Below are 17,148 nucleotides of genomic sequence, written 5' to 3'. Positions count from 1 at the left end.
TCGGATGCACTAGGATGTCATCGCGATGCGGTCCGATATATGTTGACTCCCACAATGGAGAAGATGGAGGAATTAAATTCTCCATCTTCTTCGCTGTGATCCGATTCTCGCATGCCAGAGAACCAGGTCACAGTAAAATGACACTCGGATCACGATCATGGCCGAGTTTGAGCCGAGGGCCGTTGCATAAAACGAGAGAATCCTCGTATGCTGTGAGTGAACCCTAAAGCTTGCATAATATGATCTTTGCATACCCAACGAATATGATCAAAACCGAAATCTGCCACAAAATCCACACGACGCAGTGCTGGGTTTGTTGTGGATTTTCCACTGCTGAAAATATCCCGTGTGGATCCGTTTTTGTAGGCTTAGAGAACCTGTTGGCACGATTTGCAAGGCACGGCTGTAATGGCCCTGTAACACAGATTATATTGATACTTTTGGTTAAGAAATCCTCTTCTTCTTTTTATCCCCATTTGAAGATTTCCGGTAATTAGATTTCGGTGCACAGGGGCTGGACTGTGCACCGGGGTCTTCTGCTCCTGTCCCTCCTCCTGCCTCCAGTGTTTGATTGGCCGGTCGTTGCTTTTTCAGTGACCTACCTCCTGTGTGAAATATTGCACCGTCCTTGCCACAGGGACCATGCGGGCAGACTTTTCTCCTCTGGTCTTCAGTAAAATGGCTCCAGGAGGGGCACATGCACTGGCTGATTGGGATCTAGGCTCAATGACGTCTTCTAGAGATGCCATCTAGCCGAGACCTCAGTCCGTGCACGTGCCGCCCCCCGCCATCATTTTATTAAAGACAAGCGGAGAAATCAATCTGCCCACGCAGCGCAAAACGTCACACAGGAGGCAGGTCTCCATAAAAAGCTGTGACCAGTCATTCAATCACTTAGGCAGAAGGAGAAGACCCAGTGCACAGTCCGGCCCCCCGTGCACCGAGAACTTCAACTGCTGATTAAAGAGGAACCATAAAGCGGATATGGATTTTATCTGTTACACCATGTCTTTATTTTTAACTTGTTGACAGGTTCTCTTCAAGGAGTTTAAGAATTGGGTTAGATTCTGAGTCCTACCTGTCGGGAGTAAGAAATTGGAGGCCTTGTTCTTTATCTAAAAGCGAATGGGGGGCACTGGATGGCAGACGGGAAAAATAGCTTTTTTTCTGTTCAGTCCTCAGCTCTCTTAGGGGTATCAGCTACAGCAGAATGACCTGGTGTTTGGTTCCCTATCCCTCAGTTATACATGCCTGGGTCATTAGATCAAAGTATGAAGAACCATCTTTCATAATCATTTTACTCCTTGGTCGGGACAGTGGTGGGACTCGTGCACATCTAAACTGAGTGTTAGAATGTATTTAAAAAAAAAAAAAAAAAAAATTCAAAAAACAGCGCCACTCTTGTCCTCAGGTGAGGTGAAGTTTAGTACTGCAGCTTTACTTTTTAAAGGTTTTTTTTTTTTTCCCCACTAAATATATTTATCACCAATGCACAGGATGATATATGATCACCTTGGCCCCTGACTAATTTTGAGAATGGGACCGCGTGAATGGAGCCGTGGGGCACATGCGTGACCGCTCGTCTATGGGACTGATGGAAACGGCCAAAGCATCCGTCTCACAGACTGTAGAGAGGTGGTCGCTACATACGAGCAGTTTGATCATCCTGCCCTGGTCCGGCATCCAGTCCCATAGTCTCAAATCGAATAGTTGATCTCCGGCGGTCACACACATGCCGTACGCTCGGGTTACATAGGACATTGGAGGCATCGTTCTTGGGATTCTGTGACTAAATGTATTTAGTGGGACAACTCCTTTAGTAGGTGTACAGGCCGACCTGCGATACTACACTGCCTGGACGGAGGCTGATAGAATTTAAATAACGTAATATTATTATTCTTTTCAACCAATGTAACTAGAAATGAAGTTTGGTGATGTTGCCGTAGATTAGCCCTCGAGTGTCGACCATAGATCGCTCCTCAGGTTATATGTGCACGGGGCCGGTGATCAGTAAATGTGATCGGACCGTATCTGTGGAATGGGATCATTAATCGTATGTTCTCTCTCCCCTCCGTCTGCTCCTCATCCTCTGTCCCACCCTCCTTTCTCCCCTTCCCCGATTTCCTTCCCTAGTGTGGGGTTATGGCTTCCTATGTGTCACCGTCATTTCTCTCTGCTCCCTCCTGGGGGCTGGCGTGGTTCCCTTCATGAAGAAAGCCTGTTACAAGCGTCTTCTCCTCTTCTTCATTGCTCTCGCCATTGGGACCCTCTATTCCAACGCTCTCTTTCAGCTCATCCCCGAGGTATGGGGGTCTGCGTACGACCCTGAGACTGTGTGCATGTGTAGGATTGGGAGAGCGGGGCGCCACTCGTTCCAGCATTTACAATCTACATTGGGGGGGGGGCGTCACTTTTCTTTATAATTAGTTTTTGCTCTTCCTGTTTTCGTCTCCATTCACAGAATCCTGAGGACTTGTCTAATAAAGGCCGGTTCATATCACTGGGCATCTGTGTAATACAGGCACAATGGATGGTCTTATTACTCACCCTTAAATCCTCATCTGTTGCTGTGAGGTCCCCACCCCTAATAATTTGGAATTCCTCCATAGGGCGTATGAAAAATGAGATTTTGGAATTGGGCAATAAAAGGAGGCAAAATGTAAAGCTACTAATGTAAATTCTTCACTAGGCCCCACCTAGATTGTAGCCTCTTATAATCCTGGTGTAATCTTGTATAGCAGGGGACATGGGGCACCAGTCTGCTGCCTCCGCATGGTGTAGTGCGATCCTATACCATAAGAAATGCTGCTCTATATACCAGCCCGACTGAGGCCATAAGGGCGCACGCCTGGCGTCTCTAGGGTCCGTGGATAGGTGATGACAAGAGCGGCCCCCTCTACAATGACAGCCAGTGGTCAGAGAGCTGGCCTTATTTTGGGGTGAGTTCGACCCTTTAGGACCACGCAGTAGTAAAATATTCCTTTCCCGTTTTAGATGTGAATGGAGAAGAAAACTCAAGGTCTATATTGTGCACATCTTACTAACATATATTAAAAAAATGGCTTTTTGGGGGGTAATTCCTGATGGTGAGATAACCAGTGCCTCTCCAGCTGGTGGAGCTATGTCCGACCACTACTTGGGAGTGCACCGGTGGTCGACCTCTGGAGGGGCGGGGGACACGGGGTAATTGCTCCAGTGGCACGCCCCATGTGTTACTATGGAAGGTGCTCCCGTCAGCACAACTTGCCTATGGTTTCCCTGATGGCCTCTGCGCAGACTGGATGTGTTTTAGGCAGCAGTAATAACCTGCTCCTTAGTGGGGACGTGGCCTGTCAGTATCTGTAAGCTAAAACCAGGAGTGGGACAAGCGGAGGGAAAGTATAATAGAAGCCCGTCACCACTTCTGGATTTATCACCCACTCCTGGTTTTGGCTTCCAAATACTGAGGTAAAAAACTGACCAAATACTGGACGTGTGAACGTGGCCTTACAGTGTAAATGATGGCGTGTGATATTACTGCAAATATACTGGTCTTTACAGCCAACTTATGCGCCCAAATCGCACTGTCTCACTGTGGAAGTATTGGCTCATACAGTACCACTGCTGCTGCCTTACTGTGGGATTTGGGGTACCAATGTCACATGGACCAGTAGCGCCCCCTACAGCTTGCTCTACTACACTGTATAGCTGCACAGGTCACATAGTGCTAACACCGGTATGTTGTACTCACCCGGTATCACTGTGTACTTGTGGTACGGGAGGTGGAATCGAGCCTCATTCAGACATCTATTTTTCATGGTTAATCACATACCAACTATATGGCTGTTCACATTTCCTTTTTTATTACTGTTTATTGGGAATGAAATTCTTGGGAAAGTGTGTGTGTATATATAGCTATAGATGTAGATATAGATGTAGATATAGATATAGATATAGATCTATATCTATATTTTTTTTTTTTTTATGGAAAGGAAGAAAAAATTTTTTTGTTTTTTTGCGTTAGGGATCACGGTCTGCACAGAATAAAACAAATGGCAGTAGATTTATAAGACTGCATATTTTATTTTAATGTGTATGTGTATATATATATATATATATATATATATATATATATATATATTATAATTTTTTTTTTTTTTTTGCTTATTTTTGTACACGAAAAGACACAGCATATTACAGTTCCAACGAACCTACCAAGTGGGATTTATATAAATCTCATAAATTTATAATTATAATATTTCTTTTTTTTTTTTCTTCTCACAACCAAAAGCAATTACATGTCATCCTCGCATAACTTTATGGAAAGTAAGTTTAAATTAAGATATTTTACAAAAGAGACAAAAATAGTGATATAAAAATCCAACATCAAAAATGAGCGAATTTGTCCAAATGGGTATGTGTTCTATCAATGAAAGCCAGGTGCCTGAAAGTGGACGCCATACATGGTTCTGTGCAGGGAACCCAGGGCTGTAATGACGGAGCTGTGGGCTGGGGTACAGTTACTCGGTAGATGAGGGTGCTGCCGCATAGTCGGCCGGGTGTGCAGGATACATAGAGTATATAATGACTTCTCTTGTCCAATACCAGGATCTTTGGTACAAGAGAAGCTTCTGCCCAGTACTGATATAGCGCCAACATATTCTGCAGGGCTGTACAGACTTCATCCTCCATGTCAGTCTGCTGGCAGCATTCACACAGGCAGGAATATCGGCAGATCCTGACCAGTCGCAGCCATACAGGCAATTCCAATAGTAACGTATTGGGGAGTTGCTATTTAAGCAATCCCACAGTAGACGCAGTAATAAATCTAAAATGTCTGGGTTTGGCTTTTTGTCTCTCCCGCCACGTTGGGCCACTGACACTTTTATTTCTTACTGTACTGCAGGCGTTCGGCTTCAACCCGCAGGAAGCCTCGTACATTTCCACGTCCACCGTCATCTTCGGAGGGTTTTATCTTTTCTTTTTTACTGAAAAGGTCCTGAAGATGCTTCTGAAGCAGAAACACGAGGTAACGTGACGGCGGCGCAGTGTTTAGTGGCGGTCTGCTAATTAATTTCTGTGGGCTGTTGTCATGGTTACAGTCGGAGTATTGTTCCCGGGTACTAACGAACCGCAAGAGCAGGGATCTGATGAAAATGGTGCACTAATTACTAGAAAAACATGTATAATGATAGACAGCACAAGTTCCTGGGTGTTATGGGTGTCCGTCTCCCTTGCATAGGGTCATATGATGCCAGGTAGTGCGTCCACACAGCGGTAATGCATTCTATCAGGGGCAGCGTGGCAAACTGAGGAAACTGCTTAGCTAGCAATTCCCTAATTATCAGGATGGTCACTTTAGAGATGCTGGTTATCTTTGTGACATGGCAGAGCTGCTGGGTCCTACATCTGATCTGATCTGGGTCTGCTGTCGATGACGTGGCTTCTTTTCCCCTGTAACTGGGGCTGCTATGGATACCCCAGTGAAAATGGAAAAGAGAACTGTAAAGGGGGGAAATGTTCTCCAGAGATCTTTTAACAAATTATCTAATTTAAAAAAAAAAATGATGGCAATCTCACATGATGCTCATTTTGAGACTCTTTTTGCATTTGCTGGTTATAAATGATGTATTCCTTTTTCTCTCCACTCCCAGCATGGGCACAGTCACTACACAGCGGACACCAATAAGCGGGACGCGGAGGAAGGGGTGACGGAGAAGCTGCAGAATGGTGACTTGGATCACATGATTCCTCCACCAGGGGGCAGCGAGTCTGACCTCCGCCAGCACCTGGGTGATGAGAAGGTGGTGGTGGGGTCTCTGGCCGTACAGGTTGGTTATCGCTTGCCGTCGTTCACACTGTGCATCACTGATGATGATGTACGTGCCTTACATGTCCTCTCCTGGTGTAGGACCTCCCAGGGCAGCAGAGCTCGTGTTACTGGCTCAAAGGGATCCGGTATTCTGACATCGGCACACTCGCCTGGATGATCACGCTCAGCGATGGACTCCATAATTTCATAGACGGTTTGGCCATCGGAGCCTCCTTTACAGTGTCTGTCTTCCAAGGGGTCAGCACGTCCATTGCCATCCTGTGTGAGGAGTTCCCCCATGAGCTTGGTATGTTACCTAATGTAAAGCGAGGGCCGATATGTGGGATCTCTGCTGTTCTGTGCTGGCACTTTAAAATGGGTATTCTGAATGGATGCCAGAATGCAAGTGATAACTAAAGTCTGTGGGAGATTGGCAAGTGCCATAAAGAAGACCCCCCCCACCCCACCCCGTACTCATCACAGGTATCGTCTGTTGGATATCCTGTGAGGGCACCAGAAGTGTCAGATAAGAAGCCCCTTGTATACACAATAGACATGAGCAAAACTATAACCCTAGTCCAGTGGCCAAGTCAGTAGTCCGTGACCACTGGGCTAGAGCCCTATAAACCTCTTGATTTGCCGGTCCTGGGCGACATCATTTGCACTTTGTGTTTCAGCTGTGCTATCGCGCCAGGTCGGCTAATGAAGAGGAGCTGGTAATGCAGGTGCTGTGCAGGCTTCCCATCCAGCGGCCACTAAATGCCACCGTGGCCGCCGGGCCAGAGACCAGCAAATGTATTCTCCAATAATCTGCATGTAATTGGCTCCCTCTAGTGGATGCTGCAAGAAATCAGAATGGTTTCTTTTGACTCTAGGGCTGTGCAGGGGATTTGGAGCTCTGTGTCAGGAAAATAAAGTTCTGATTGCTATAACCATATATTAGGGAAGTTTCTGTTATGATATATCACATCCGATGATGCAGCGGTCCATATAACCAGGTGTGAATCTATGAGGTCTATGTAACCAGCTGCTGGAATAGGTCCAGAAAATACACAGCTAGTGATGAGTGAACGTGATGGGATAAAGTGTTATCTGAGCATGCTTGGGTGCTATCCGAGTGACTTCTACTACTGTAGTTGTTGATTTTATTTTTCAGACGCTTAATGTGATCAGTTCATGTCCTTACTATATCAGACCATTAGTGCCAAGTATGGCGGAGGAAAAAAGTTATTGCAGTGAAGTGATAATGCACACCGAGCACAATGACCTATTATGTCCATTAACCTAACCTACTCGAGTCAGTGTCTATGGAGGATATTATGTATAAGCTGCTCACTGGTGCCCCCTGCTGTCTGTCGCTTTAACCTGCCCCCATGTTGTGTTGCAGGCGACTTTGTCATTCTGCTAAACGCTGGGATGAGCATTCCTCAGGCGCTCTTCTTTAACTTCCTGTCCGCCTGCTGCTGCTACCTTGGCCTGGCTTTCGGCATCCTTGCCGGTAGCCACTTTTCTTCTAACTGGATCTTTGGTTTAGCCGGAGGAATGTTTCTCTACATCGCTCTTGCTGATATGGTGAGTAAAAAGAAAAAAACAAACCAAAAAACAGATAAGGCCCTGTTCACACTAAAGGTGCATTTCTACTGGCTGATTATCCTAAACTTGCGCTCTTGGGTATGATGTGTGCTTTTTTTTTGTTAATTTTTGTTAAATGTATAATTTATGAAGCGAAACATGCTACTCTTTCATTCTTACTGGTCATGTTTATGTGAAAAAAAGAAACCCTTGGCAGTGGCCAAATGGTTCAGTGCACCATCGCACCCGAATATTGCAACACCAAGAGGAAAAAAGTCGTGGCAATGACAGGATGGATAGACATGTTAATATGCAAATTATGTAAAAAATGGAACAGAATTTTCAAAACCTATAGCTTTTAATCAAACTGGAGAAGAAATCCCTGCAAATACAGCCTTGGCTTCTATCAAAGAAGTTATGAATGGTCATCTGAGGAACGTTCTGACACTATGAAATCATCAAGATCCGCTGCTGGCAGCTCCTGTGCAATGTCCAACCTATGATGTGCTCGATGGGAGACAAGTCTGAAGACTCTGAAGGCCATGGTAGAACGTTTGGGCCACACAGGCTGCTCACGGTAGCACCAGCAACATGTGACCTGGTGTCGCTGTAAAGGGTCAAAGGAACGTCTATGCCTGGTGTTGTCCACATGGTCTCCAAGTCAATCTTTGGCTATCATTTCATCCTAGGCAAAAGTAGGACTCAAAGTGCAGGGTTCCCCAACTCCAGTCCTCAAGGCCATCCAACAGATCATGTTTTCTGGATTTCCTTAATATTGCTCAGGTGATAATTCTATCACCTGTGCAATACAAAGGAAATCCTGAAAACATGACCCATTGGTGGGCCTTGAGGACTGGAGTTGGGGAACCCTGCTGCAGAGGATAGACCTTCACTCCAATCTTGCTCTGCCCCATGATGGCTTTGCGAGTGGTGGTGTGAGGTCAATGGATCATCTGTAGCTGGATGTCTGGCTCGTAGCCCAATGTCATCCAAAATGCCTTCTGATGGTTCGTGTAGATGTTAGACACCTTCGGCTCAATATGTGATGTTTAATTTCACTTCCATCACTATGCATTATTTTTCAAATCTTATGTGACCATGTCCTGAAGAAGGAACGTAACACTGGAACTATTTCTGGGATTATAGTGTGGGGTGACCGGATTCCTCTAGTCTTCATTCCAGATACCATGGTGTTGGTGTTACATTAATTTGGTGGGGCACCTGTGTTTTGGCTTGAGCGCCATGTTCTCCTGACACTTTTTAGCCTTTCCACCACGTGTGGCTCCACATACGTCTCACTCCGTGTGCTGGTGAATGCTCAGGAGCTAAGGCTGCTCTACACACAGTGGATGTCAGCTGTGTTGTACAGCCCACATTATCCTCTAAGAGCCAGAGCTTGTGCCGATCACCACTGTTAACACCTTATGTATCACCTGTCAATCTGACAGTGGTATTTAAAAGGCAACACTTGCCATAGACAAGCAGAGGTACTGCAGGACAGAGTAGTCTAAAACCTTTCCAGGGATGCCTGTTTCATCGCTATCTGGTTCTGTTCCCTTGCTCTGAAATTCGTCGTCTTTTCCTATGCAAATTAACTTTCCAAACGCCCTGGTGGTCATAGCCGTTCTCTTGCCGTCCTTGGCTCTTCTTTGCTTCTCCCACCCATTTCTTGATGAACAGTGGATGGTAGAGGTGTATTATGCAGCAGATGTGTCTCCAGTAAAGGGGTTAATATTTTGCCTACAAATACCATATATTGGCTATTCACAGCATAAGTGAGACACGTCTGATTGCTGGAACCCCCAACAATCATAACTGCAGAGTACAGCCCACTGGTGGAGCCTGAGTGATTATTGCATTTATTGCCTACCCTGTAGATGAATAATAAGGGGGTGGTGAAATAGTCTGATGGAAGTGCAGGAGGACCCGGATGGGAACAGTTGGGTTAAATCTAGCAGCAGAGCTCCAATGGAAGACCTCTTGAGACAGGAGGATAGTAAAGTGTTTAGGACTGCTGTGTTAAGAAAATCAGTTTATAAGTCAAACTTTTTTTTTTTCAAAATCACATTATATAATGTATATTACTTATATCTATTCCACAATATTTTGCCCTGGTGCAGCATAAGGTATGCTTTTCTGATACATTTTCAGCCCTGAATGGATGAACATGGTTTGGGATCCCAGAGGAAGGCAAAAACCCCATGAGGCAGATGCCTAATTTCACCATATTAGGCAAAATTTTATTTCCCAACTCCACGTAAGGCAATCAGACTAAGGTCGGGATCACACATGCGAGAAACTCAGATGAGTATCACATCTTAATACCCGGCACTCGGGAGCGGAACGTGCGGCTCCATGTATTTCTATGCGCCACATGCTCCACTTCCGAGTGCCGGCGGCAGTGCCGGGTATTATGATGCAGACTCATCTGAGTTTCTCGCATGTGATCCCGGCCTAAATTAATTCCTGCATCAGTGTCCTTTCACAGAATCCACTACCCATAACCTGTAATATTATATTTTTCGAGATGGGCATCCAGGCCCTCCTTGTAAATTTTGTAGTGAATCCACCGTTACATCATATGGCAGAGAGTTCCATAGTCTCACTGCTCTTACAGTAAAGAATCCATAGTTTCCCTATAAGTCAGTTTTGGGTTATAAAAAATATTTCCCGATCTCTGATCCCTTGGAGCACCATCAAATCCATTATCCTCGGATGTAAAGAACATGGTACCACAACAAACCTGCCAATAAAGGGCCACCCATCAAAACTCTCAACCTGGGCAAGGAGGGCATTAATCAGAGAGGCAGCCTAGAGACCGAAGGTAAAGGCCTTTGCTTATCCAAATTATGAGGCTCGTTTGAGTTTGCATGTGGGAGACTCCCTAAATGTACGGAGGAAGGTGCTGTGGTCACATGAGACCAAAGTTGAAATTTTTGGCCACCAAGGTAAACGCTATGTCTGGCAACAAACGAACACAGCTCATCACCTCAAGAATACCATCCCCACAGTGAAACATAGTAGTGGCAGCATCATTCTGTGGGGATGTCTTTTGGCAGCAGGGACAAGGAAAATAGTCCGAGTTGAGGGGAAGATGAATGGTGCGAGATACAGGGATATTCTTGAGAAAAGCCTGTTTGTCAGTGAATTGAAATTGGGACGGAGTTTCAGCTTCCAACAAGACAATGACCCAAAGCATACTGCAAAAGCAACACTGCAGTGGTTTAAGGGGAAATGTGTAACTGTTTTGGAATGGCCGAGTCAAAGACCAGACCGTAATCCAAATGATTAATCTGTGGTGAAATTTGAAGATTGCGGTTCACCAGAGGAATCCTCTAACTTAAAGGAGCTGCCTAGTTTTGCCTTGAGGAATGGGCAAAAATCCCAGTAGCAAGATTTGGTCATAAATCCAGGTGTTACATTGAGTCCTATTGTCATAGTATTGAACATCCTTATAAGTTTGAATTCCCAAATTTTTCTAGGACTCAATATAACACCTGGGTTTATGACTCACTACATGGACACAGTTCACACTTCCACCAGAAGGACTGCAGACAACTAAGAACATCATTCCCACTGCCTCTCTGTTTGTAAGAAAATGCTAATTCGATTTCCTTGACTTATCTTTAGGAGGCATCTCACCTCCCATCTAATGAACAAATGTCCTACTGTAGTATCCCTTACATGTTGTGCTTTTTTCTTATTAATCCATTTGTTATTTTGCCTGAAGAAGGAGCCACTGTGCTCTGAAAGCTTGCAAACATATTTTCTGGTTAGCCAATAAAGGTATCACACTGAGAATACTTTTGTCATCGTTGGGCGGAAAAGTATGCACATGCATTGTTGGTTAAAACTGTGACCAACAATTAAAGTTAAAATTGTGAACAATTACGCAAGTTGAAAATGAAATGATCTCTACAAGGCCTAACTTTATAGATGACCTCTCCTTTTTGTATTTTAGTGAAAAAAAAATTCATTTTTTTTTTTACATTTTAAAAATTACAGAAAGGAAAATGAGCCGATGAGAAAGTTTGGGCACCCTTGTGTGCTCAGATAACTCTGACCAAGGTTTCAGACCTTAGTTAGCTTGTTAGGGTTATGGCTTGTTCACATTTGTCGTTGGGAAAGGTAAAGCAAATTTTCCAGCTTTCTAAAAAAACCCAGCCTCCTATAACCTTGTGCCAAAAAAAGCACCTATGGGTTGTTCTAAGCTGCTCCGCAGCACTCTGAAAATGGTGCTTGCCCCAAAAGCAGAAGACGGCTACAAAAAGATGGCAAAGCGTTTTCAAGTTTCCCTTTCCTCAGTTCTAAGAAATTGCATTTAACAGGAACAGTGGAGGTCAAGATTAGGTCTGGAAGATCAAGCAAAATTTCAATGAGCTGCTCGTAGGATTTCTAGCGAGGCAAATTGGAACCCCCGCTTGACTACAAAAGACCTTTTAGAAAGATTTAGCAGACTTCTGAGATGTGGTACATTGTGCTACTGTTCAGAGACACATGCACAAATATGGCCTTCATGGCAGTGTCATTAGAAGAAAACCTCTCCTGTGTTCTTACCATAAAATTCTGCATCAGAGGAGTGCAAAAGAACATCTAAACAAGCCTGATGCATTTTGGAGAACGTCCTGTTTACCGATGAGGTTAACATAGAACCCTTTGGGCAGCACGGTGGCTCAGTGGTTAGCACTGCAGACTTGCAGTGCTGGCGTCCTGGGTTCAAATCCCACCAAGGACATCTGCAAGAAGTTTGTTCTTGCTGTGTTTGCGTAGGATTCCTTTGGGTTCTCTGGTTTCCTCCCACACTCCAAAAGCATACTGATGGGGAATCCTCGAAGTTATGAGCCCTAAGGGTATGTGCACACGTTGCAGATTTGCCAGATTTGCAGATTTGCCTGCGGAATTTTCTGCACAGAATCTGCATCTTTTGGCAAAAAATGCAGGTAAATATCCATGCGTATTTGATGCGTTTTCTTCATGCGGACTTGTATGCGTTTTTGAAATCTAAATAAAGATGTTATTTGACAAAAAAAGAGTTGTGATGTCGGTTCTTTGTCCAACCTTTTTTTTTTTTTTTTTTTCTTTCCATACTCCATTGAAGAATAATGTTTACACATACACACAGAGATGGATAGATGATAGAAAAAAAATCTGTGTTAGGCCGGGGGTCACACTTGCGAGAAACTCTCACGAGTCTCGCACCTCAATCCTCGGCACTGCCACCAGCACTCGGATCGGAGTGCTCAGCTGCATAGAAATACATGCAGCCGTACACTCCGGTCCCGAGTGCCGGGTATTGAGTTGTGAGACTCTTGCAAGTTTCTCACAAGGGTGACCCCGGCCTAACACAATATCTTTTTAATTTAAAAAAAAAAATTAAAAAATAGGAAAAAAATATGGCATGGGCTTCTGCGCCAGAGAGGGAAAGCCAGCGACTGGGGGCCAATGTTTATAGCCTGGGAAGGGGTTAATACCCATGGATCTTCCCAGGCTATAAATATACAGCTGCGGGCTGATATTCAGACATTACTGGCTATTAAAATAGGGGGACACCCCCCAAAAAAGTGTGGTCCCCCTATAATAGCCAGGCTATGCAGACAGCTGCAGGCTGATATGCAGGCCCCCCCCCCCCCCCCCCCCGAACCCCAGGAGTCGTCCGGTGCCCCGGGAACCATGATACACGGCTCTGGTAAGCTGGATGCTGGGGAGACGCCGGTGGGAGCGTGAGGCCTGAGGAGGACGGCGGCCATCTTTAGCTGTGCGCTCTGACATGAAGGAGACACAGCTTCGGGGAGCCGCTGGAGCAACGCGATTATACTTTGGAGGTACAGAAAAGGAAGACACGGTGAGAGCTCTGGAAAATGAGCCCCGTGCTCCCTCACTGACACTCTGGCTGCCCCCCTTGTGCTGGTGTTACCCGCCATCTTAGAGATCTGTGCTCTCTGGCCGCTGCCCCTGCAGGTGCTGTGACACTGCAGTTCACCCTGACCCACAGGACTTGTGAAATAATTTTAGCCTGCTGCAGCAATTAGCATTTTACCCACAGCTGTCTATATTCCTTCATTCTGCGGAGTCCTAACTGGCATATATGCTGCTCAAAAAAATAAAGTGAACACTTAAACAACAGAATATAACTCCAAGTAAATCAAACTTCTGTGAAATCAAACTGTCCACTTAGGAAGCAACACTGATTGACAATCAATGTCACATGCTGTTGTGCAAATGGAATAGACAACAGATGGAAATTATTGGCCATTATCAAGACACCCTCAATAAAGGAGTGGTTCTGCAGGTGGGGACCACAGACCACATCTCAGTACCAATGCTTTCTGGCTGATGTTTTGGTCACTTTTGAATGTTGGTTGTGCTTTCACACTGATTGTAGCATGAGACGGACTCTACAACCCACACAAGTGGCTCAGTTAGTGCAGCTCATCCAAGATGGCACATCAATGCGAGCTGTGGCAAGAAGGTTTGCTGTGTCTGTCAGCGTAGTGTCCAGAGGCTGGAGGCGCTCCCAGGAGACAGGCCAGTACACCAGTAGATGTGGAGGGGGCCGTAGGAGGGCAACAACCCAGCAGCAGGACCTCTACCTCCTCCTTTGTGCAAGGAGGAACACTGCCAGAGCCCTGCAAAATGACCTCCAACAGGCACAAATGTGCATGTGTCTGCACAAACTGTTAGAAATCGACTCCATGAGGAGGGTCTGAGGGCCTGACGTCCACACATGGGGGGGTTGTGCTCACAGCCCAACACCGTGCAGGACGCTTGGCATTTGCCACAGAACACCAGGATTGGCAAATTCGCCACTGGCTCCCTGTGCCCTTCACAGATGAAAGCAGGTTCTCACTGAGCACATGTGATAGAGTCTGGAGACGCCGTGGAGAGCGATCTGCTGCCTGCAACATCCTTCAGAATACCCGTTTTGCCAGTGGGTCAGTAATGGTGTGGGGTGGCATTTCTTTGGAGGGCCGCACAGCCCTCCATGTGCTCGCCAGAAGTAGCCTGACTGCCATTAGGGACGAGATGAGATCCTCAGACCCCTTGTGAGACCATATGCTGGTGCGGTTGGCCCTGGGTTGCTCCTAATGCAGAACAATTCCAGACCTCATGTGGCTGGAGTATGGCAGCAGTTCCTGCAAGATGAAGTAATTGAAGCTAAGGACTGGCCCGCCCATTCCCAAACCTGAATCCAACTAAGCACATCTGGGACGTCCTGTCTCTCTCCATCCACCAACGTCACGTTGCACCACAGACTGTCCAGGAGTTGGCGGATGTTTTAGTCCAGGTCTGGGAGGACATCCCTCAGGAGACCATCCGCCGTCTCATCAGGATCATGCCCAGGCATTGGACAGTAGGGAGGTCGTACAGGCACTTGGAAGCCACACACAATATTGAGCATCTTTTCCTTGTCATGAGGAATTTCCACTGAAGTTGGATCAGCCTGCAATTTGATTTTCCACTTTGATTTTGAGTATCATTCCAAATCCAGACCTCCATGAGTTATTCATTTTGATTTACATTGATAATTGTTATGTTTTATTGTTCTGAACACATTCCACTGCAATGAATAAAAATTTGCAACTGGAATATTTCATTCAGATATATCTAGGATGTGGGATTTTAGTGTTCCCTTTATAGTAGTGTATATATACTCCCTTGCAACAGTGCTTCTGCTCCCAGAAGAGGGGACTTTATTGCCATACAGTCCTTAAACTTGCCACACTTCATCATTGTTAATTATGAATCGCTCAAAGGGATTGGGAACGGCAGACAAACTGAAAGAATGTGCTAGGATTGATCCATCTGACAATGCACGCTCTCTTGGGAACAATTCTAAGGCTGGAAATCCACGTAAAAACCGTGCCTCTGATGGAGAGGAGGGTGGTGAGAATAAGGATCTAACTCTTAGACAGGCATTCGAGCAGTTAATGAAGGCCATTTCTCTAACTCAGGGGTGGGGAACCTTCTTTGTGTCAAGGGACCTTTTGGAATTTTATAATAGCGTTCGGGGGCCGTATAAAATTATTAATAATGATGAGCGAGTATACTTGTTGCTCGTGTGTCCTCCGAGTATTTTGGCGTGCTCGGTGATTTAGTTTGTCGACGCATTTGCATGATTTGCGGCTGCTGAACAGCCTGAATACATGTGGGGATTCCTTAACAAACAGGCATTCTTCACATGTATTCAGGCTGTCCAGCAGCCATAAATCATGCAGCTGAGGTGATGAAAATGAAATCTCCGAGCACGCCAAAATAATCGGACACCCGAGCAACGAGTATACTCAGTTCACCTGTGCAGCCGTCTCCCCAGTGCAGCCTCTGCTCATTACCCCCCCCCCCCGGCGCTCATTCACCATCCGGCTCACCTGTGCCGTGACTTGGTCTGTGCCCTGCTGGTCACGCTCTTCCAGCTCTAATGGTCCTGCTCTTCCTGTGTGATCACCGGTCACGTGGTACCGCTCATTAAGGTCTTGAATATGGGCGCCACGCCTATGAGTGGAGTGGTGTCCATATTCATAATCTTAATGAGCGGTACCACGTGTGACCGCGTACTCACACAGGAAGAGCAGGACCATCAGAGCTGCAGTGCAGGCACGGCTGGAGGAGGTGAGTATGATAGGGGGGGGGCGGGAAAATGGCAAATACGGCCCTGCTGAGCACTGATAGGGGAAAAGCGCGGCACAATACTGCGCGCATCTCTTAAAGGGCCCGCGACCAAAAAATGGGGAAAGTGGCTGCGGGCCGCACAAGATGTTATGGCGGGCTGTATACGGCCCGCGGGCTTGACGTTCCCCACCACTACTCTAACTAGAACATCTCTGACTGGGAAGATGGTGGATGTGCACACTGAGGTGGGTCGTCACCTGCAGGACATGCAGGCCATGGGGGGGTGCATTACAGAGGTGGAATCAAGGATGTCTCACCTGGAGGACAATCTTCCTAATATGGAGGCCAAGCTTACAAAAATCTCTGGCTCTATAAATGCCTGGAGACAGAAGGCGGAGGATCTAGAAAATAGACTACGCTGCAATAAAAATCGAATCATTGGGTTGTCGGAGCGCTCTGAAGGCTAGCAGCATGAGCAATTCCTTGAAAGTTGGCTTAAGGACACTCTGAGGGATGGATTCTCCTCTATATTCTTTGTGTAGAGGGCTCATAGGGTCCCTACAAAACCACTTCCTCCGGGCGGTCCACCTAGACCCTTTCTGGCGAGGCTCCTTAATTGCAAAGACAGAGATACTATATTGTGAATGGCGTGACAAAAAGGTCCTATCAAGTTCAACAACGCCATGATTTCGATATTCCCTGATTTCTCCATGGAGCTCCAGAAGCAGAGGGCACAATTCATAGAGATCAAGAAGCAGATTGGAGAAAAAAAAACACTACACAGGTTTCCATCTTTTTATTGCATGCCTAATTCTCCGAAGCAATCGATCTCCTGTACAAAAAAAATACACAAATACTCCCTGGTACGACTCAATTCATTTAATTAACGAGTGTCCCACGACGATCTCCCCTATGGAGCAGTCCCATCAGCAGATGGGACCACTCTATTGGCCTCCGATGACACACTGACCAGAGCTAATCCTCCTGCAGTGCAGTGTATCGTCGGAGTTGAGGCTCTCACTTTACGACACTACAGCGTGAGAAAATTCTCATGCTGCGGTGCCGCAAGTGACAGGATGAACTCAGGTGACCTGTCGGCGGTGGAGTGATACAGAGCGGAGGATTATCTCCGTCACTTTATAAACGGAGCCCCTGAAGAGCGGTTGCATTTACTGATG

The 17,148-nt window shown here is 46.0% G+C and overlaps 1 protein-coding gene across 2 annotated transcripts in view; it reads left to right on the top strand.

Annotated features, from left to right (window-relative positions):
- Positions 1–17,148, top strand: part of SLC39A14 (solute carrier family 39 member 14) — an 86,731-nt gene that overhangs the window by 65,646 nt on the left and 3,937 nt on the right. The window contains exons 5-9 of one of the 2 annotated variants that reach the window (XM_073588924.1): positions 2,134–2,303; positions 4,886–5,008; positions 5,634–5,810; positions 5,891–6,098; positions 7,179–7,363. In XM_073588924.1, the coding sequence (XP_073445025.1) occupies positions 2,134–2,303; positions 4,886–5,008; positions 5,634–5,810; positions 5,891–6,098; positions 7,179–7,363 (863 nt within the window). The remainder of the gene's footprint in view (positions 1–2,133; positions 2,304–4,885; positions 5,009–5,633; positions 5,811–5,890; positions 6,099–7,178; positions 7,364–17,148) is intronic. The other variant, XM_073588925.1, reaches the window with a different exon arrangement.

Source organism: Dendrobates tinctorius, unplaced genomic scaffold (genome assembly GCF_039654945.1).
Source record: "Dendrobates tinctorius isolate UK_male_01 unplaced genomic scaffold, ASM3965494v1 ptg000104l, whole genome shotgun sequence".
NCBI classification, from domain to species: Eukaryota; Metazoa; Chordata; class Amphibia; order Anura; family Dendrobatidae; genus Dendrobates; species Dendrobates tinctorius.
The sequence above is the reverse complement of the archived record's forward strand: the minus strand, read 5'-3'. Positions and strand labels throughout refer to the sequence as shown.